The sequence below is a fragment of the Tamandua tetradactyla genome, chromosome 2 (genome assembly GCF_023851605.1).
Source record: "Tamandua tetradactyla isolate mTamTet1 chromosome 2, mTamTet1.pri, whole genome shotgun sequence".
Classification (NCBI taxonomy): Eukaryota; Metazoa; Chordata; class Mammalia; order Pilosa; family Myrmecophagidae; genus Tamandua; species Tamandua tetradactyla.
The window spans coordinates 34,018,957-34,040,994 of NC_135328.1; the positions used below are offsets into that span (position 1 = coordinate 34,018,957).

Genomic DNA, 22,038 nt, shown 5'->3' on the forward strand with positions numbered 1-22,038 from the left:
GTGGCCCATTAGTCCCCTCTATCCCCCTGTCTGGTTGGAAGGTGCAAGGGTAGAGCCTGTGAGACCAGGGGTGTGGGAGGCTAGAGTTTCTTGGTCTCTTGGGATTCTCCACTTGAGAATGTCACCATGCCTCTAAATTTGCCTTTTTCTGAAATGATGGGGGCCAGACAGACCACCTCAGGCCACAGCAATGTGTTTTTTCAGATGTGATTGTATTCTCCTTAACTTCCCTCTACCTTCCTGTATCTTCACTCCTCCCTTAGGGCTGCTCTGTTTCCATTTCTTTCTCCTACTCCCATGTCTTCTCTTCCATCCTTCTTTCCCATGTATAAGTTACTGCATGAGAGGAAAACCTATCAAATCAATTCATGTGCTTCACAAATAAATGACAAAATTAGCCAAACAAAATTGGTCTTTTGTCTCTATGTTGAAACATTGTCTTCTCTAGTGTTTCTCAGCTTTATCCAGAAGCCTGTGTTTGCTGCCCTCAATGTTAGTCCTTTCACTAAAACCCTAATAACCTTCTTTCCAACCTGGTTCTGGGAACAGACGTTGGATGACTTCCCCTTACAGAGGCAGAAAGTCCAGCTGGTGCAGGGACAAATGGGGACTGACTACTCTTTCCTGTTTTGTCAGAGCATGAAGGGACGCCCACCTCCGACACCCCTTTTTGGAGATGACGATGATGATGATGACATTGACTGGCTGGGATGAAGGTGCAAAGGATTCTCTACTGTCCCTTCTCTAAACTTGGTTTTGCAGTCAGCCCTGGGTCTAGGTGAGCCACAGGGTGAGGTAAAGGTGAGCATTCTGAAGGCAATGGTTCAGACACCTGAGTTAGCCAACTCCTAAATCCCATTCTGCCTGATCAAGTGAAGAGGAGTGGGACCCTGTCTTCAGAATACTGGTACTTTCAGCAGTCAGTTGTGTTCCTGTCTCAGGGTCCCAGTTGGAGAAGGACTGATGGGTTTGCTAGCAGCCAGTTTCCAACAGGAATCTCACCCTCTTCCAAGCTTTTTATTCTCTTTATTGATTCTCAGACTGATCTGGGAGCCCTCCTCCATCTGACTCCAAAAGCTCAACTGTCCCTGCAGCAAGACTGGTCATATAGGATGAGGCCTATCTGGTAGAACCAAGGGCAGATAGCACCATCTGAATCCTGGTTCAGTTAACAAGCCTTGCCTGCAGTATCTTTTTCTCTGCCTTAAGTATGACATGTGTCAATAAATATTTGAAGTTAACAAAACTTTTCAAATAAATGTCTGCAGTGGAACCTGACTCAAACCCTTGAGTAGAAATCAAATTTGGCTGTTAAGAGCTGTCTGTGTTACTCTGCGAATCTATGGGTAAAATTTGTAACAGATCTGGGTCCATTAAAGTGTACAGAAGCATTGCAACATATTCCCTCTGGCGCCTAACCCTCAAACTCAGATTTTCCCAGAATGATACTATTCTACTGTCCCATTTCATCCCAGCCACATAAGAATCAAGGCATTATGGTTATCTGAGGACCAATCTTGTAGTTCCCTTGCTCCTGCAGGATTGGTCCTAAACCCTAGGAAATCAGAGCAGGTGGGAGGATCCCTACAATCCATTGTCTATCCTGGCACCAGAGGATTCTTCACTACTTTGAGAGCAGCTACCATTCCCTTTCAACTCAAGGGGCTAGGACTAAAGGCCCCTTTCTGATCATTTTATTTATTCCACGTTCTTTTGAAAGACTATGCAACCAATCTCCAAAAAGTAGAATAATTTTAATAAAAATATTTATTTAAAATGTTTATAGAAGAGGAACCTGAATTTCATGCCATCTGGCCTAACACTATACCTGCCAGCCTTGTGTCATATCCCATGTATGGGGCTGAGATGCAGTAGGAACCACCACTTGTTAAACTTGTCTCTTAGGCAGCATTACCTAGCACTTCATACTGACTGTTTTATTTCCAGCATCCCTTACAGAAGACACTGTTATCCCCACTTAATAAGAAAACTGAGGCTTAAGAGAGGTAAAGTAACTTGCCCAAAGTTAGTTAATAAGCAGCAGAACAAGAATTTCAACCCACACATTGGTTTTGCGAGCCTGTGCTCTTCACCACAGCAGTTTTCTTTGCTTAAGTATTAAAAATCACTTGGATCAGGGGCAGGGGGAAAGATGCTCATTAGCGATAGAGGTTCCTGGGCCCCACCCCGGAACTCCTGAAACAGAATTTGCATCTTGTTATGGTAATATGCAAAGAGCACAGGCCTTTGAGTCTCCACCAATTGTGTCCACATCCCTGCTCCACTGTGTACTGTGTGGCTTTGGCTGTAACTTACCCTTTCTGCCTCAGCTCCCCTCATCTGAGTTGATGTTGGAACCAGAATGCCTGGCTCTGTACTTATTAGCTGGGTAACTAACTTCTCTGTGTCTCAGTTTCCTCATCTGAGGACAGAAATGGTTTCTACCCTTTTGTGAAGATTAAATAGTTAATATTTGTAAAGTGCTTAGAACACTGCCTGGAACACAATAAGCACTGTATAGGTGCTTGTTAAATTTAAAAAAATTAGGGAGAGGGTATAAGGGTAGTTTAGTGGTAGAATTCTCACCTGCCATGTGAGATTCCTGATTCCCTGCCCATGCACTTCCCAAACAAAAAAGCAAACAAACAAAAAAATCCTAACAAACAAAAATTCAACAAATGTTGCTGCAATAGGGGGAATACTCACATGAAAAGAATGAAATGTGACCCCCACCATACAGCATACAAATAAAATTTTACAGAAAATGCCATCTTTGGTGGTTTGGAGAGCTCTGAAGAATGTTGAAATGAGAGCAGTGGATTGCTTAATGAGTCTAAACATGTAATCACTCTAGAGTGTAGATTAAAAAAAAAAGCCCTCATATAATAGCCTCAAATGTGTTATCACATGTAAAGAGATTGAATGGAGGTGGAGAGGTTGCTGATCAGCCATGGAGATGCCACCTCAGTGGTGCACTAAGGAAGGGAGCCTTAGAGTACTCAGGATTCTAGATGGATGCTTGAGGCTCCATCAGCAACTCTACATGGGACATCTGACATCTAGAGCTGGGATGCTGGGCAGCTTTCTAGTTCTCTTGTAAGTATGTATTCGTGGGAAGAATGTACTGATCAGATCTGAAGCCATCATATACCCCACTTTCTTGTGACAGTTAAACCTTATCATAAATTAAAAAGTCACTTTTCAGTATATTTTTGCCACTACCTCTCAGGGAGAGAAGGTGCCTACAGTCATGCCAACATAAGTGTGTATTTCCTTCAATAGGCACCCAGTTAATATTTATTACATGAATGAAGGAATGCACGTTGACTTAGCTGGCATTTTGGGGTGTCTACCTGTGGGTTCAGTGTTTCAGGGCTGGGTTTCCTTGAGCAGAGTCACTGTCTCTGGCTTTCATAGCAGATGGACAGACCCAGTCCTAAGACATTTTAAGAATAATCAACTATCAGCTCCAGTCCCCCATTCAGCTGCAGTTGCTGTAAGGGTAATGTGTGCTTGCTATTGGAATGAGAAGAATAAGAAAAAGTCACAGATGTTTAAAAATATATATATATTTATTGAAATGTATTTTTTTAATTCACAAAGCTTAAGACCATCTTTTCATCTAGCCCATGAGGTACTTGAGCATAGATATTACAGTATACAGCAGTGTAGCCCTAAACAAGTGGTTTTCTCTCTCTGGGTCTCTGTTTCCTTCTCTCTAAAGAGAAGAAGTGCAGATACCAGGAAAGTCCATCTAACTCTAAATTGGTAATAGCTTTGGTTTGACCGTTTATTGCATTTTCAGTTAACACCCATGGCTTAATCAGAATTTTAGTGAATGAATCATGTTTCCCCACCAGATCATTATGGATGAGCAGTAAGTAATAAATAGCATTATTAAATATTGAACATTATTAAAAATGAAGTTGTCCTGCATAAAAGAAGGATCAGGATAAGAGGGGCCTTAAGGCTACAAAGAGCTTCCAGGACAGCTAAGGCCATAAGACTATTTTCCTTCTGCAGGCAGCACAGTTTGATGGAGGAACTCAATCTATTCGGAGGCTACATCAGAAGCCTTGACTTGTTTACCTTTAATCTGCCATCACTTACCCTCCCTGCCAGAAAGAAAAACAGCAGATGCTGCATCCATCATGGATAAAATGAAATCTTTCATTAAAACATTTCTTAGATTAATGTGCAGTATTGCTGGCCAAGAGCTCAATGGGAAAAACAAAAAATATTAGTTTGTCAACATGATCCATAGAAGGGACAATCTTCATGTGTTCCAAAGGCAGACAAGTGAGGGAAAGGAGCTAGCTTTGTCTCTGTCTCCCACAGACAGAAGAGGCCAAGAGTCCTGTGGAAGATGCTCCTTTAGATAAGGCACAAATTAGGAGAGCAGAGGGTATCCAGATTTCCTGCTATTCATTACCCAGACCCATCTCCTTATCTTGAAGATCTTTAGAAATTCTCGTATTTTGCATCAGTTCAGTCACGGGCTCAGCAGCCCTGCCCGAGCTTGTTTTCTCCTTTCTTCCTTTGGTCATAGAAGCCTTCTTAAGGTGCAAGAAGACTAAGAGTGGGCTCTCTGCAGGCTGGTTGAAGAAGGAGGTAACTGCAATGGCCACTGAACTCCAGGGAGCAAGAACTGGCTTTGCCTGAAAGCTTCCAGGAGCTGGGGAATGAGGTGAGGAACAACCATCAGAAGAAACAGCAGACATGGGGCTGGAAGTATAACATCTGGGAAAAATGGAGCCCCAGCTCCCTCCTGCCCTCAGTGCCTCTACCCCCACCTGCTAAACCATGCTGAGAAGTGGGTAGGCTAGGTAGTAGCCCACAGCCGAGCCCAGGACCACGCCAAGGAAAATCCAGGTGTTGTAGGACATTACAGCCAGCATCATGAAGTAGCCGATGACCACCTGAGCGATGTGGATTAGAGACTGGCCAAAGTGACACAAAAACCACCTGAAAGTACAGGAGAACAAATTAATACTGTTGGTGACAAGCTGGAGGCAGGTGTTGATGTCAGGAAGTAGAAAAGAGCAGCTGAGTTACAAGGCCAGCTTATTTATAATTTGTATGTTTAATCCAGGATAGATTTCTTTTTAAAGTGACATATGAGCAACCACTGACAGAGACAAAGAGAGACTTGCATGAGTAACCTAGGATAATCAGTTCAGCACTGAATTTAGCTCTGAGCTTCCTGGCATCCTAGGCAAAAAGGGAAAATGATGGGATAAGTAATGCATAAGGGATAATATAAAGTCATTAGTAAGGCAGATTTTTTTTTGTCTCCTAAATTCTGGGAGGCAGCATGTCATAATGGAAAAAGCATGGGCTGGTGACAGAGAGACAATTCCTGGCTCTGACACTTACTAACTGTAGCATAAGATAAATGTTTTAACTTGTCTGACCTTGTTCCCCTATCAGTAAGAAAGACAGGAATAAGAAAACTTCTTTTGCAAGGTGGCTGTGAAGTTTTAAGATTACCCATGTGTGAAAATGGAATAGTTAACAGAAACACATGTATGATGGTTAAGTTCATGTGTCAACTTGGCCAGGCTCTGGTGTCCAGTTGTTTGGTCAAGCAAGCACTGGCCTGACTGTTACTATGGGAACATTTCATGGATTTAACTCATCAGTAAATTAACTGTATTTGTGACTGATTACACCTACAATCAACTGAGGAGACTAGGATTTCAACAGTGAGAGAAGTCTTGTCCAATCAGTTGAAGGCTTTAAAAGAAGAGATGATTTCAGTAATCAGAAGAGAGAATTTCCATCTCTACAGCACCCAGCCAGATTCTCCTGGGCTATTCATTGAACACATTCATCGTGGTTCCCAGCTTGTGGCTTGCCTTACAGAATTTGGACTTGCCCATGCCCACAGCCATGTGAGACAATCCTTACAAAAATTTCATAATATTTACAGATATCTCCTCTTGATTGTTTCCCTTAAGAATCCTTATACCACATAAGGTGCCTGGTAATGGAGCAGGCAGGTGCAGTCAGCACAAGTGAGGCGGAGAGACAGCAGAATAGGGGCCCTAAATGGTTGGCTTATCAGAGTTGGAAGGGACGAAAGGAGAGGAAAGGGTATCCCCTATTCCAAGGTGGACATGTTACTGCAGCAATTCTCATTTTTTTAGGGACAGCTTCAGATCCCATCCTGGCTTTGGAAGTCCTATGCAATTTGGGGGAGGTTGGGTAGCCACCCCTGTTGCTAGACAGAGGTCTGCAACAGAGTTCTGAAGACCACAGTTCCCTAATGCAATCCTGAGTTTATAGACAGAAGACAGAGCTTTGGACTGGGCACCAAGAGCCCTGAGTTCCAGTTCACCGTATTCCTAACTGTAAACGCTCTAGCAAGTCCTGGTCCTTCCGTCAGCCTCTGTTTTCTTCCTATGAGGTGGGGCTAATGCTCTCTGGGCCCAGCTTCCCTCTCAGGGTGAATGTGAGTACCCAGTACCAGTCCCCACACCCAGGGCTTGTTACCTGCGGCGGTTTCTGCTGACTAAGGGCGAATCTGAGCCTTCAGATGCCTGGTCTGCCTCCTCGACAAGCTGCTGGTTGTTGTGGCTGGGTAGGTTCATCAGGGCCTGGTGGAGCAACTTGACTTTGCCAACCTTGATGCCTTCATACAACACGGCCAAGAGAAGGACCACCAGCACCGAGAGTGCCATGCCTGCCAAAGGAGGCAGAGATGCAGAGGCCTGGCTGGGCAAGAGCTGCTTCCCTTGCAGCAGCCTCCCTGGGAACTGGTGCACATGGCAGAAGGGCTCCTCCACCCACACCCTCTGAATCCACTCCATCTGCCTTTCTTGCTTCTTCTTCCCCACCCTTACTCAGCTCCAGACTTCATTGTCTCTTTCTCCTCCATACCTTTCTTAGTGAGATTGGGCTACTGGAGTGTGGCTTTGAGATCAGGAAAAGAAGCCACCCGGAAAAGCCAGGGGGCCAAGGATGAAAGAGAAACCGTATCTGCACCACCCCACCCATCTCCAACAGGCAAATCATGGTATAGCGATGTTCTGTTTATATGTATGTATGTATATATACATATAAAGAAAAGTATTTTGAAAGCAGGTGTGATGGTTAAGTTCACATATCAACTTGGCTAGGTTATGTTGTCCAATTGTTTGGTCAAGCAAGCATTGGCCTGTAGTCAGTTGATTTCATCTATGGCTGATTATATCTACAATCAACAAAGGAGACTTCCTTCAGAAATGAGAGAAGTCTCATCCAATCAGTTGCAGGCCTTAAAGGGAGAACTGATAATTTCAGCAATCAGAAAGAAGAATGTCTCTCTCTACTTCAGCCAGCCTACTTCTCTTAAATTCATCTAAACCTTCACTGAAGTTCCCAGCTTGTAGCCTGCTCTACAGAATTTGGACTTGCCAGTCCCCATGGTCACATGATCCAATTCCTATAATAAATTTCTTAATATCCACTTATATAAATCTATCCTATCAATTCTGTTTCTCAGCTGAACCCTGACTAATATAGAAGGATATATAGCAAAAGACCAATAGTTATTTTGGCAAGATGGGTTTTTATTTTATTTTTGCTTATCTAATTTTCTAAAGTTTCTACAGCAAATACTTTCTATTTTTATAATAGGGGAAAAAAACCCAATAAGTTACTTTACAGACATAATTAGGTGCTAACTAGGGCTGCTATGTAAAATTTAACTGCAAATTGCTACTTCTATTTTACAAGTGGAGGGAGTAATAAACGATCTAGCTATGGTATTTTAATGGGATCCCAGAAAGAAATCATTTGTAGGTTTTTAAAATATAAAATTAGAGTAATTGCATGCATATAGTAAAACATTCATGTAGTACGAAAGGGTATACAGTTAAAAGTCTTCTTCCCACTCCAGTTTCCCAGAACCCTTTTTCCCCTCCCCAGAGCAATGTGTTAGCAGTTTCCTGTGTAGCCTTCTGAGGATTCTTGGTGCACACATAAGCATTTATTATCTAACTGACAATACCCTACATATGCATACTGTCCTGCTCTGACTTCATCAGCCAACTTTGTACCTTGAACATGGGTTCCCCTTAGTTCACATGGAGCAACCTTATTTTCTACAGTGACTTCATAGTATTTGTGATAGATTATATTTTCCAAAGATGGCCACCATAAAATATCCCACCCCACATACTCTAACAATGTTATGGCAACACTCTTGCCATCAAGTAGTGGGGTCTACAGTCCCTCTCCTTTAATCTGGGCAGAACTTTGTAACTGTGTCAACCAACAAAGGTGGAAGTAATACTATGCGACTTCTAAAACTAAATCTTAAAAATGTCATGTACTTCCTTCTTTCTTTTGGGATACTCTCTCTTAGAACCCATCTGCTGTGTTGTGAGGAAGTTCAGGCTATAGGAGAGGCCACAGGTGTCCTCGCCAATTCCTCTAGCAGAGTTCCCCAGCATCAATCACCAGCTAACAACCAACATCAACCACCAGACAGAGTTAGGAAGCCTTCTAGAAAACTCTAGTTCCAGCCATTATCTAATTACATCTGCATGAGAAACTTCATGGGAGGGCCACTTAGCTGAGCCCAGTCAACTCACAAAACCTTGAGAGAGAATAATAAAATGACTGTCGTTGCTTTAACCACTTAGTTTGGATTATTTGTTAGTTATTAATAGACAGGTGGAATGGTATCCCATTGTAGGGATGACCATAATTTATTTGCTCTTTACCTGCAATAACATGTATTTGAGCCCTTTCCAGTCTATTTTGAGATGCAGCTATTTTTAGTTGAAAAATAACACCATTGTGAATTAGTGCCCAATTCCACCTTTTCAAGTCATTCCTCCCTCTGGGTTTCTGTGCTGGAGCTGAGCAATAAACCCTGGATAAAGGAGGTGCCAGGAAGCCTTGATCTACTTTTGGCTCTGATTCTTAATGGGTGATGGTGGATGAGTCTCTTCCCTTCTCTGGGCTTCAGTTCCTTCCCCTGTAATTGAAGGAAAGGCTGCCTTCCTAGCCTTACTTTCTGGGCCTTTGTAAGGATCATTAAGATAATGGAGCCCTTTGCAGTCTGAAGGGTGATGGTTGCAAATGGAATTATGAATATAAAGCTCCTGCTTAATGTTTATGCAAGAGGAGTCAGGCTCACTTCAAAGCCCACAGAACAGAGCAACAAAGAGAACCCTGGACCTTCACCGTCTGGAGCTACAAGGTCAGGTGTGGGCTTCCCAGTCTTACCTGCAGGACTGTGGACACTCCAGAAATCAAACAGAAGCACTACCTCATCTGAGAAGATGAAATGCATCTGAAAGAGAAGGGAATCTGCATCATAGGGGGCCTAGGGTAATGGAAGTTGTGGTCCCTAATGCTCTCCAGCAGTCTCATCTAAGTCCTAGCAAGACCATAAGATGCTGTCAGAGACATCTTCAGACAACTGAAGGCAGACTAAGCAGAGACTTGTCCAAGATCCCAGTGTGGGTCACAGAAGAGCTCTAACTGAGCTGGTCCTGCTGTAAGTGGAAGTGAAGCCAGGGGAGTGCCCATCTTCACTGGACCATCTGGGCTCAGGATGTCGCAGTGACCTCAGTCCATGCAGGGATGCCCCTTAGTGTCTTCCAGTGATGAAGCACTAGACTGAGGAATGACTGCCTCTTCTTACACTGGGGCTGCAGTCATTCTTACTCTAGCTCTGGGGCAGGCTTCCCCAAGTGAAGGCCATGGGGAGGCCATGAGATGGGGTCATGGAGTCTCCTTTGTCTTGGGGTATCCAGGCAGCTCCACCTGTTTATCATGGAGGAAGCCCAGGGGCAGCTGCATTCATTCTATACCCAACATACATTCACATGTTCACTAAACATCTGCTGATCCCCAATTCTGTATCCAGCATTATGGTCAAAGGAGCTCCCCACCCTGGTGAGCTTGCAGTCTTACTGGAGGGACTGAAGGTAGGAGCAAAGACCACGCAAGACCTGTCTGAAGTAGTGAATACTGTTTCTTCTCAAAGATGTCTGAACCTAGAAACCCTTTTTTCTTGCTGAACATCCTGTGGGAGTGTATATTGAAGAACATATTTAGAGAAGTGCTCATCTAAAGCAACCCCTATTTTCATACTTGGGAGGAAAGTAATACTAGCTAACATTTCTTGAGCATTTTGTGCCAGGCACTATTCTAACAATGTTACATGTCTTAACTCATTTTACCATAACAGGGAATTACTCTGCTTAGCCCTGTTTTATAGAGGAGGAACACAAACAAGAGTTTCAGCAACTTGCTAGGTTGCATGGCTAGGATTCTGAGTTTTAACTGCATGCCTACTGCACAGCCTCAGGGCAGCACAAGCCTAAATCAGTAACTGGCTGGAGAAATGCAAAGAGCTAACATTAAATAAATAACAGAAATAAACTTAAGGATCAACATAGGGATTGGAAAGTTAAGGCTAGAGCCCAGGGGACTATAGCTGGAAAAAAGAAGGGGTGGAATGGGCATAGTGCACATACCCCTAAAGAGTGTGAAAAAGATCAAAAGTGATGGTGGAGTTATACAGAGAAGGTAGGGTTTAACAAATGAGTATGATTGCTGAATCATTATATTGATATTTCTTTCAGTCTCCAGTATCGTAGAAAAGCTAAAGTAAAAACCTAAAATTGTGGAATTGTAACCCATACCAAACTCTGAAATCTGCTCGACAACCACTTGTTGGGATGTGCTTTGAAATTTATTGCTTTTTGTATGAATGTTATTTTTTACAAAAATGAAAAAAAAAAAAAAGCCAATTGTCATGAGTCAAAAAAAATCATGTGGAGCTGAGACCCAGCATCTAGGGATTGAGAAAACCTTCTCGACCAAAAGGGGGAAGAGTGAAATGAGACAAAGTGTCAATGGCTGTGAGATTCCAAACAGAGTCGAGAGGTTATCCTGGAGGTTATTCTTATGCATTAAGTAGATATCACCTTGTTATCTAAGATGTAATGAAGGGGCTGGAGGAAACTGCCTGAAAATATAGAGCTCTGTTCCAGTAGCCATGTTTCTTGATGATGATTGAACAATGATATAGCTTTCACAGTGTGACTGTGATTGTGAAAACCTTGTGTCTGATGTTCTTTTTATCTATTTTGTCAACAGACGAGTAGAACATACAGAATAAAAATAAATAATGGGGGAACAAATGTTAAAATAAATTTTTTGAAATGCTAGAGATCAATGAAAGGGAGGGGTAAAGGGTATGGTATGTAAAATTCTTTTTTTCTTTTTCTGTTTTTGTTTTATTTTTCTGTTGTCTTTTTATTTCTTTTTCTGAATTGATGCAAATGTTCTAAGAAATGATCATGATGATGAATATGCAACTATGTGATGATATTGTGAATTACTGATTATATATGTAGAGCGGAATGAACATATATTAAGGATGTTTGCATTTCTTGTAATTTTTTTTAATTAATAAAAAATTATTTAAAAAAAAACCATGTGTTCTGGAGCAGCCAGAAGGAAAAATCTGAGATGATGGAATGGTAGCCCATGACAAACTCTGAGATCTGTTCTGTTAACTACTTGCTTGAAGAGTGCTTTGAAAATTACTGCTTTTTTCTTTCTTTGCTTTGTATATATGTTATATTATGCAATAAAAAAGTTTAAAAAAATAGCAAAAATGAACAAAGCACAGTTTGGTCTAAACAGACAAAAAAATAGCAATGATAATATTAAACATAAACCTAGGGATAATTATAATTAATGTGAATAGTCTAAACACCACATTTGAAAGAGATTTTCTGACAGAATTGAAAATAAGAGCCAACTCTACACAGCCTTCAAAATTGCATTTTAATTTTAAACATATATTTTTAAAAGAAAGATATAAATATATATAGTACTAACATTAATTGAAAGAAAACTGGTTAATTTATTAAATTTGTGTCAGGATAACATAGACCAGAGCAAGATATTAACAGCTTAAAGGTCATTTTAGAGTGATAGGGGGTCAATTCATTAAGATGACATTTTTAAAAAATCACAAAACTATATGCATGAAATAAGAGCTACAGAATACACAATAAAAAACTGTCAGGAAAAATACACATATGAACAATTTAGGTGGACAAATTGACACCCCACCCTCTCTTTATTGATTCCCGAGATAAAAGGTAATAGTCTGTATTGTTTCAGTTTTTTGAATTTTGTAAATATTTTCCTTATGGCCCAGTATATGGTCTGTATAGTAATAGTCTAATGTGTATTTTCAAAGAAGATATAATATGCAGTTTTGGGGTATCATGTTCTATAAATCTCAATAAGGCTTGGTAAATTGTTTTGCTTATTTCTTTTATCCTTATTTTATCTATTTGTTCTGCCAGTTAAATTTAAGAGTTACATCCTAAACTCTTTAAGAGTTTTCTCCCATTTTTTTCAGTTTTCTTAATTTTGCGTTATATATTGTGATTCATTATTACTGTACCAATGAAAACACTATGGCATCTTATTTGAATGACTATTTCAAAATGAATATTTATAAAGTTTAAAGATGGCTATTTGTATTGGAAAATTTCTGTCCAAATTGTATTATGCACAATTAGGTATAAATCAATATGAGGAATAAAATTTAGGAAACTGAAAAGAAAAGGGGGGTGGGAAGGAAGAACACCCGAACGGAACATAGGAGTGGCTAAGCAGCTGCTGTTATACCTGGATCTCCAAAAGCAGAGTAATTTCCAGGTGAATAACTGGATATAATGACAGTACCCTGGCCCCAGAGATCTGGGTCCTCATCCTGGGTATTGCCCATTGCCATGGGCCAGTGGCATGCCCCATATTGGCATGGCAAGTGACACAGTGAAGGGGACAGCAGCATTTCCTTAGAATCTCCAAGGCCCTTATTAAAATACAAATTCCTGGGCCTCTTCAGACCACTAAATCAGAATTCAGGGGTGGAGCCACAGGAGATAGGATAAATACAAGATTTTCATTTAAGTTTTATTCTACTAACAAATATACAAAGTAAAATTTCCCCTTTTAACCACATTCAAATATATAATTCAATGGTGTTGATTACATTCACAATGTTGTGCTACCATCATCATCCTCCATTACCCAAACTTCTTCCATCAGCCCAAACAGAAATACTATAGCAATTAAGCACTTTTTTCATATTTTTGTTTTTTTGTGTGTACCAATTAAGCATTAACTCCCCATTTCCTACTCCCACTCTAACCCCTGGGAACCTGCATTCTAGTTTTTGGCTATGAATGTGCTTATTCTAATTATTTCATATCAGTAAGATCAGACAATATTTGTCCTTTTGTTTCTGGCTTATTTCACTGAGCACGATGTCTTCAAGAGTCATCCATGCTCAAATATACATCCATGCATATACCAGGACTTTATTCCTTTTTATGGTTGAATAATATTTCATTGCATGTATATACCACATTTTACTTATCCAATCATCAGTATATGGACACCTGGCTTGCTTTCATCTTTTGGCAATTGTGAACAATGCTGGCTACAGACATCAATGTACAAATATCTATTTGAGTCCCTGCTTTCAATTCTTTAGGGAATTGAAATGGGATGCAACTAGAAATGGGATTGCAGGTCACATGATAATTCTATACTTAGCTTTCTGAGGAAACAACAAACTGTTTTCACAGTGGCTGCATCATTTTACATTCCCACGAACAATGAATGAGGATTCCTATTACTCTACATCCTCTCCAACAGTTATTTTTTGTGATTTTGGATAGTAGCTGTATTAGTTAGGATTCTTTAGAGAAACAGAATCAACAGGAAATATTCATAAATATAAAATTTATAAACTGTCTCACGTAACCGTGGGAACATAGACTCCAAAATCTGCAGGGCAGGCTGTGAAGCTGATGACTCCAGTGAAGGGTTTGGACAAACTCCACAAGGAGAGGCTTGTCGTCTGAAGCAAGATGAGAGCCTGTCTCTTCTAAATCCTCTTCAAAAGGCTTCCCGTGATTAGATTAAGCATCACTTATTAAAGAAGATACTCCCCTTGGCTGATTACAAATGGAATCAGCTGTTGATGTAGCTGACATGATCATGATTTAACTCCATGAAATGTCCTCATAGCAAAAGATGGCCAGCAGTTGCCCAACCAGACAAACAGGTACCGCCATCTGGCCAAGTTGACACATGAACCTGACCATGACAGTCCACCCCTTGTCAACTTGGCAGCTATACTCATCACCTTAAACCATACCTAATTTCTAAATAGGAAACAATAAAAGACACATTTTTTTCTCACCTAACAATACTCAACTGTCCTCCACATAACTGGAAACACATTAAACCTCTCCAGAATAGGGTGCAAGTCCTTGAGTAATATGCATTCTTAAACTTGATATCTTACAACTTAAATAGTATAACATGAACAAAACAGCATTACAGTCCTCATTTCTGTAACTGATCATGTGGCCATAGTTCATATTTATCACTACCTTCTTCCACTACCCATTCCATGTTCCCAGCAAGCACTTCAGCTGGCCGTGGTTCTTTGCCTCGTGGGGTGACCCAAACCTTCATTCCTGGAATTTCAGAGCGATTGGTAGCCCTGCCTGGATTGGGTTTTTAGTTTTCCATTGATTTTAATCACAGGCATAGCAATACTAAAAGACGCCCTAGGGGATTTCCTATATTCCAGGAAAACTCTTTTTTACCTCCATTGTGTAGTTGCAGCCCTATTACCCCCTGATAGGGTCAATCACCCCAGTTAGTAATGTAATCCCCTTCTTGCCTTGTTGACCCAAGGGCATGAGTAGCCCAAAGTGACCAGGTGGCAGTCTTAATTCCAGGTCAATGGAATCATTGTTGTTTCTCCTGGTGGAAGCACTCCCCCTTTTGGAACTAAAGCCTGCAGACCAGCAGAGCTCAGGGTTGCAGGGACAAGAAGCAAAAATTTTCCTAGTGGATCACTAGGGGTAATAGTGAGTGGGGCCACTCCCATTTCCACCCCTTGGTTCCCCATGGATCCTGGCTATGGGAGAAAGAGCACCACACAGTAGATTCTGGAGAACATAACCCCAGCCCCTCAAGGTACTGCCACCTAGTTGGCACTGTAATTGAGTTTTCAAAAGGCTATTCCACCATTCTATCAATCCAGCTGCTTCTGGATGATGGAAAACATGGTAAGACCAGAGAATTCCATGAACATGTGCCCATTCCTGCACTTCATTTGCTGTGAAGTATGTTCCCTGATCAGAAGCAGTGCTGTGTGGAATACCATGATGATGCATAAGGCATTCTGTAAGCACACAGATGGATGATAGTTTTGGAAGAAACATTGTGTGCAGGGAAATCAAACCCATATCCAGAATATGTGTCTATTCCAGTTAGAACAAACTGCTGCCCTTCCGTGAAGGGAGTGGTCCAATGTAACCAACCTGCCACCATGTAGCCAGCTGGTCACTTCAGGGGATGGTGCCATATTGGGAGCTGAGTGTGGGTCTTAGCTGCTGGCAGATTGGGCACTCAGCAGTGGCAGTAGCCAGGTCAGCCTTGGTTAGTAGACATCCATGTTGCTGAGCCCATGCATAACCTCCATCCCTACCACGATGACTACTTTGTTTATAAGCCGTTTCAGCAATGACAGGAGTTGCTGGGGAAAGAGGCTTACTGGTATCCACAGAATGGGCCATCTTATAGACTTGCTTATTAAAACCTTCCTCTGCTGAAGTTACCCTATGGTGCTCATTCACATGGGACACAAATATCTTCATGTTTTTAGCCCACTCAGAAATGTCTATCCACATATCTCTTCCCCACACCTCTTTGTCATCAATTTTCCAATTATGGTCTTTCCAAGTCCCTGACCATCCAGCCAAACCATGAGCAACAGCCCATGAGTCAGTACATAAATACACCTCTGGCCATTTCTCCTTCCAAGCAAAACGAACAACCAGGTGCACTGCTCGAAGTTCTGCCCACTGGGAGGATTTTCCCTCACCATTGTCTGTCAAGGACACCCCAGAGAGGGGTTGTAGTGCTGCAGCTGTCCACTTTCGGGTGGTACCTGCATATCATGCTGAACCATCTGTAAAACCAGGCCTGAGTTTTCTCTTCCTCAGTCAATTCACTGTAAGGAACTCCCCAAGAGGCCACAGCTCTGGTCAGGGAAAGAGAAGGTAATGTGGCAGGAGTGGAGACCATGGGCATTTGGGCCACTTCCTCATGTAACTTACTTGTGCCTTCAGGACCTGCTCTGGCCCTATCTCATATATACCATTTTCATTTTATGATGGAGTGTTGCTGCACATGCCCAACTTCATGGCTTGGTGGGTCAGACAACACCCAGCTCATGATAGGCAACTCAGGTGTCATGGTAACTTGGTGGCCCAAGGTTAAACATTCGGTCTCTACTAAGGCCCAGTAGCGGGTCAAAAGCTGTTTCTCCAAAGGAGAGTAGTTATCTGCAGGAGATGGTAAGGCTTTGCTCTAAAATCCTAAAGGTCTGAGTTGTGATTCTCCTATAGGAGCCTGCCAAAGGCTCCAAAGAGCATCTCTATTTGCCACTGACACTTCCAGCACCATTGGATCTCCTGAATCATATGGTCCAAGTGGCAGAGCAGCTTGTACAGCAGCCTGGACCTGTCGCAGAGCCTCCTCTTGTTCAGGTGCCCACTCAAAATTAGCAGCTTTTCTGGTCACTCGATAAATGGGTTGGAGTAGCATAACCAAATGAGGAATATGTTGTCACCAAAATCCAAAGAGACCAACTAGGCATTGTGCCTCTTTTTATATTGCAGGAGGGGCTGGATGCAGCAACTTATCCTTCACCTTAGAAGGGATAGCTTGACATACCCCACTCCTGGTACCAAATCTGTTCTAGTTTGCTAGCTGCTGGAATGCAACACATCACAGACAGATTGGCTTTCAATAAAAGGGGGTTTATTTAGTTAATGCATAGTTCTTCAGAGGAAAGGCAGCTAACTTTCAACTGAGGCTCTTTCTTACACGGGAAGGCACAGGGCGATCTCTGCTGGCCTTCTCTCCAGGCCTCTGGGTTCCAACAACTTTCCCTGGGGTGATTACTTTCTGCATCTCCAAAGGTCTAGGCTGAGCTGCGAGTGCTGAGATGAGGTATGCTGAGCTGATTGGGCTGTGCTATGTTGAGCTCTCTCATTTAAGCACCAGCCAATTAAATCAAACATCATTCATTGCAGCATGCACACCTAGCCGACTGCAGATGTAATCAGCAACAGATGAGGTTCACATGCCATTGGCTTATATCCACAGCAACAGAACTAGGCACCTTCACCTGGCCAAGTTGACACCTGAATCTAACTCCCACATGTCCACTTGCTGTTAACCTGGCAACTATATGCATCACCCTAAACAATATTAAAGTGCAAAAAATTCTCCTCTAGCTGTGGACCTATGAGTTTCAAAACAAGTTATATGGTGCCAGTATGCAAAGAAGGACAGTCACAAGATCCATAGGTAGAAGCTGTAAGGAAAACCTGTAGGGCAAACACCACTGGATTTCAAAGTCTGAAAGTCATTTATCCTTTGGCTTTAGAAAGTGGCAGCCCCACCCTTTCCAAGGGCCTATGCAGTGGCCCGCCTCTTTCCAAATCAACCTCAGGGAACACTGAGGTCCTGAAGATGCTCTCCTATGTTTTCTTCTAGGGGTTTTACAGCGTTGGTTCTTATATTTAGTTTGGGATCCATTCTAAGGTAATTTTTGTATATGGTATAAGGTAGGCGCCCACCTTCATTCTTTGCACATAGATATCTAGTTTTCAGACACTTTAACAAACACCCTTCAAGCCATTCTGGTGACATTCACTACTGTTTGTTATAGCTTTCTCAGAGACAGCAAAGCCTGGTGGTTGAGTAATCCCCCAGCTCTGCCAGGAACCAGCTGTGTGGTCCTGAGCTACTGACACACAGCAGGCCCCCTCTGACTCTGTCTCCTTAGTTGTAAAATGGGAGCAGGACTCTAGGAACTCTTTCCCTTGGTTTGGCCTCATTCACACAGGCCTCTGCTGACTTTGGTAGAGACAGGTTCCCAGGGTAAGCTCCACACTTTTACCCTAAAACCCCCAAAGAGAGAAAAAGAAAAAAAAAGGCTCTGGTCAAAAGTGAGCGTGCCTCTGTGTTTCTGTATGGGATGAGAGACATCATCCATGCATCTCTCAACCCCTGAGTTCAGACTTGGACACTGCAGTTTTGGGCTTGGTGGAGACCTGCCTATTGTGTTCCCTGCACTCCGCAGTCTTGCCTTTTGGTGTCTGAAAGGGGTCTGACTCGTGTCACCAACCACTGCCTGGCCCTACACGGGGACTAAACTCACTGGAGACTCTGACTCTGCTGGACAGAGGAGGAAATGTAAAAGCATCAGACTGATAGAGCAGCAATGCAGCAACTGTGTTTTTAAGGTCTGCAAGTACCTGCATTGTGCTCACCTTCCATCCTTCACTTCACTAACTCCTCATGACACCTCTACCAGGTAGGTACTATTACTAACCACTTTAAATAAATGAAGAAGACACAGAGAGAGCCACTTACCACCCTGGTTACTCAGCAGTAGGTACCCAGGGTGAGTGATCTTTCTGGAAAGCCTATTCTAGAACCTCAGTGTGCCTAACAAACACCCTGAGTATTTCTGGTGCAGATATCTGTGGGGCCACAGTTTGAGAAATTATCTGAACCAACGTGTTTTCCTGCCTCCAAGTACAGACTGAGCAAAAAAATTAAGTTATAGCCTCAAAATGGAGACCTATGCAGTCATTAAAAAATCATGTGGAGGAATATAAAAATAAAGTTTTTTCTAATATGAAAGTGGTACGTCTCATTGTAACAAACTGAAACAGAACCCAAAACAAAGGAAAAACCATTTTGAGTCCCAGAAATACCCAAAGATATCTCATTAAGATTTCAAAAAGAGTATTTGATGATGTGGCAAAGTGTCCACAAAAGATTGCTATGCAAAAACAAACTGGTTCAAATACTTCTGTGAAATGCCACTTACACTGGATTTTGGCTCACACAACTTCAGAAGAAGTCTTGGGTAGCATCTCTTACATGCAGCTGCTGGGGACGGGGGATGTCCCTCACCCCATCTCTAAGTCTATTTACTAAAGCAGTTAGCATGAATGGAATGCCCCAGTGGCTCAGACAAGGCAGTTCCATAACTGTTTTCCTCCTATCCACCCTGGGCCTGGGCAGCTATGTCAGGGGCCCAAATCAGCAAGACATCCTTTGCTGTAGACCTGGACACTCACAGAACAGTACTGTTAATTCAGCAACAATTACTTTTGTGGTGCCAGGATGTGCAAACCCCAGAGATATGAGACAAGTCCTTGGCCCTTGTGGAGCTAACAGTCTAATAGTAGAGACAGAAGTGCACAGACAATTAAAACACGTTGGAGTGAGAGAAGGGGAGGCACAGTGGAGGCTGGGGGGTGCTAGCTACGAAGGCACTTGGGATGAAGCCACTAGGGAAATCCTCACCCTGTGGACAAGGCAGGTGGCAAGGACAGCTTTTCAGGCAGGAGGATAGTCAACCAAGGGAGAGGAAGGCCCATACAATATGTTCGTGTGTGCCTGCAGGCAGTGGCTGATATCACCCCACTGTGGAGCCCAAAGTTTAGGGAGGGACAAAGACTCACCTAAGGTTCAACCTACTCTTAGGTGCCTCTCCTCTAGAGGAAAAAAAAATCAAACAAGCATTCCTTGCTTTGAGGAAAGAGATTTAGGGCTGCGTTTTTCAATTATGGGACTTTGTGGTCAGATATGGAAGGGGCAGGGCCCTAATCTTGGAGGATGAATCTCAGCCTCTAACAGCCTAATTCATCTGTGCTTTAGTTAGGGCTGTACTCTGGGCAAGCAGGGGCTGTGGTGTTCGAAGGGCCAATCTTGGGACTTACTTTCTTCTTTATTTTCTCATTTGGGGTTACTTGAACTTTGAGAAGTTCACCATCTATAAAGTAAAGAGTTTAGAGGGAGTCTTACGGTTGCAGTCTTTCCATCGACTGACTGGGGGATTTTTGTTTTTACGAGCTCTTCCATTTCCCCTTTTATTGGACTGGCAAGGCATCTGACTAAATGGCCAGTATCCTCTTCCTGTTTCTTAAATTCTGTGACATTCTTCACAAGGTGAAGAAAATATGATTTCTTCAAAGACCAAAGAGTCCTGCAAGCTGTCATTATCTCCCACCCTACCAAGAAAAAGCTTATAAGAAATCTGATTTAGGTCTAGAGGATGGAGAGCAGCTGGGTCTGTTTTTTCCCCAAAGAATGAGACTACCAACTTGCCAGCTTGCATGGAATCGGGCCAGGGGTAGGGTGGGGTGTGCTCAGTAAGTGGGGTGTGCTCAGTGCGTGGGCGCAGGGACCACAGGCTGAAAGGCATGGGGCTTTCTTCCTGCAGGAGGTCTTCTCCGAACTCTCCCTTCCCCAGGCCACTGCCGTCCCGCTCCTCGGACCCTGACTAGAGTCCCCAGGCACGGGACCCCTGACTTGTCGTCTTCACCCTCTGGGTCAGGATCCTCCTGCCGTGCCACCGCAGGTGCTCCCTAACTGCTTGTCAAACTGGTCTCCCAAGCAGGAGAAAAAAATAAAAAGGAAACTCCAAAGCCACAGTCCAGTACCTTCTGCACGTCCCCAAGCTGCCCCCGCCGCTGACAAGTGCCAACCACTCCCTTCTCAGCCTGGCGAAGGGGCGGCGAGGTTCCCTGGCTACCCCGGGCGGCTGCTCCAGGGGGGCTCGCCCTGGCCATCCACGCACTGCCCGCCTGTCTCGGTCGCACCCAGGACTCACCTCCATGGTGACCACCCGGGGCGGCCGCGGCGCGCGTCTGCTCGCTCGCGTCTCCTGGCTCGGTCGGTCCCGCAGTCGCAGCCGCTGCGAAAGCGAGCCGGGCCGCGGGGACCACGTGATCGGAGCGAGGCGGCGCGCGGGCGCCTGGGAGTTGTGGTTCCCGTGCGCCACCCCCGCGGCCCCCGGCGCGCCCCCGGGCCCCGACCCACGCGCGGAGCCCACGTCGGGGAGGGGGCGCGCGCCGCGTGTCCAGGGTCGTTCCGTTTGGTCTCTTACTGTTTTACATTTGACTTCGTCTTTGAAATTACTATAAACCTGTTTATGGCCCAGTAAAACGTGTTCATTAGGATAGATCAAGCGAAGCTTTACACACATTGAGTTGAAAATTGAAAAGTCCATCCTGTGGGTATAATAACAGCAAATGAGGATTAAATTAAATAAATTATATCCCAGACTTTTAATGTTGCCATTAAAAGATAATTGCATTCTTTTTATTTGATTTTTTTTTTGGATAAGCGAAAAGCAATACGTAGCTGTAATTTTAATCTGTAGTTTTTTTATTACTAGGGTGATAAACCTTTTGTCTTACTGAAATTTCTGTCTTTGTATGATGCCTGCCCATTTCCTTGATCCATGATTTTGTTGGGGAGTTTTTGGGGGGATGAAGGACTTTTAAGAGCCCTTTATATTTTAAATATATTTAGTCACCCTTCTTTTGCCCTTCATCCTATAAGAAAGAGGCACCTCGGAGAAATCTTACCAGCAGCAGGAATAGTGAGGATGCTGGGCCTGGAAGAGACTTCCTAGCCATCAAGTGTTGACCATGTGACTTTACGCAAAGAACCTCACCTTTCTGAGCCTCAGTTTCCTGGTCAGCAGAATGGAAATACTAATAGAATCTCTGGCATGGGGGACCTGAAAGCTTAAATGAGAAAACGCCGTCAAATTCTTAGCATTGATCCTGCGGTGGGGTTCTTGCTCTGAATGGGAGAGTTATCATTAGCGTCAACAGTTTCTATCCTGTGGGAGGAAGCAGACTGCAAAAGGTCAAGCAACTTGCTCAAGGTCACGCTTCCTCTAAGAACCTCAGTCAGGAAGCTAGTGGGGCATGGGTGATGGGCAGTCAGGACTGGGGCAGTCTCTGGGAAAGGAAGCTGGAAGGAAACAATGGGAGGAGGTGGGAGAGAGGGTTGCCGAGGGTGCTGGACCAGGGGCTTGGGGAGTTAGGAGTCCCTTTTCCCTTCTTTGGGCCTTGCCTGGGAAGCAGGAGTAAGATGATT

General features: G+C 43.3%; 2 protein-coding genes across 6 annotated transcripts in view; one reads left to right on the forward strand and one right to left on the reverse strand.

Moving 5' to 3' along the window:
- The window catches only part of FKBP15 (FKBP prolyl isomerase family member 15), a 92,452-nt gene extending 80,853 nt beyond the window's left edge, over window positions 1-11,599 (forward strand). Inside the window, exon 26 of one of the 4 annotated variants that reach the window (XM_077142799.1) lies at window positions 637-11,597. In XM_077142799.1, coding sequence (XP_076998914.1) covers window positions 637-714 — 78 coding nt within the window. In that variant the 3' untranslated portion in view covers window positions 715-11,597. Of the gene's footprint in view, window positions 1-636 lie in introns of all 4 variants that reach the window. The other 3 variants (XM_077142798.1, XM_077142804.1, XM_077142803.1) reach the window with 3 other exon arrangements.
- On the reverse strand, window positions 3,552-20,857 carry SLC31A2 (solute carrier family 31 member 2). 2 transcript variants are annotated; one of them, XM_077142825.1, is made up of 5 exons: window positions 20,759-20,857; window positions 9,220-9,286; window positions 6,496-6,685; window positions 4,794-4,965; window positions 3,552-4,675 (listed from the first exon to the last, which is right to left on the reverse strand). In XM_077142825.1, exons 1-4 carry the CDS (start codon window positions 20,762-20,764, stop codon window positions 4,797-4,799), a joined length of 432 nt encoding a protein of 143 aa, XP_076998940.1. In that variant the 5' UTR covers window positions 20,765-20,857; the 3' UTR covers window positions 3,552-4,675; window positions 4,794-4,796. The 2 variants fall into 2 exon arrangements, with proteins under 2 accessions (XP_076998940.1, XP_076998929.1); XM_077142814.1 differs by having other exon boundaries at window positions 3,552-4,965.
- Between the last annotated feature and the right edge of the window lie 1,181 nt (window positions 20,858-22,038).

Bases quoted from the DNA above. Each gene is read 5' to 3' on its own strand.
- SLC31A2 (XM_077142825.1), bottom strand. The intron at 6,686-9,219 runs GTAAGACTGGGA...CTCCTTTGGCAG, and splicing joins GAGTGTCCACAGTCCTGCAG to GCATGGCACTCTCGGTGCTG. The intron at 4,966-6,495 runs GTAACAAGCCCT...CTGTACTTTCAG, and splicing joins GTCAGCAGAAACCGCCGCAG to GTGGTTTTTGTGTCACTTTG.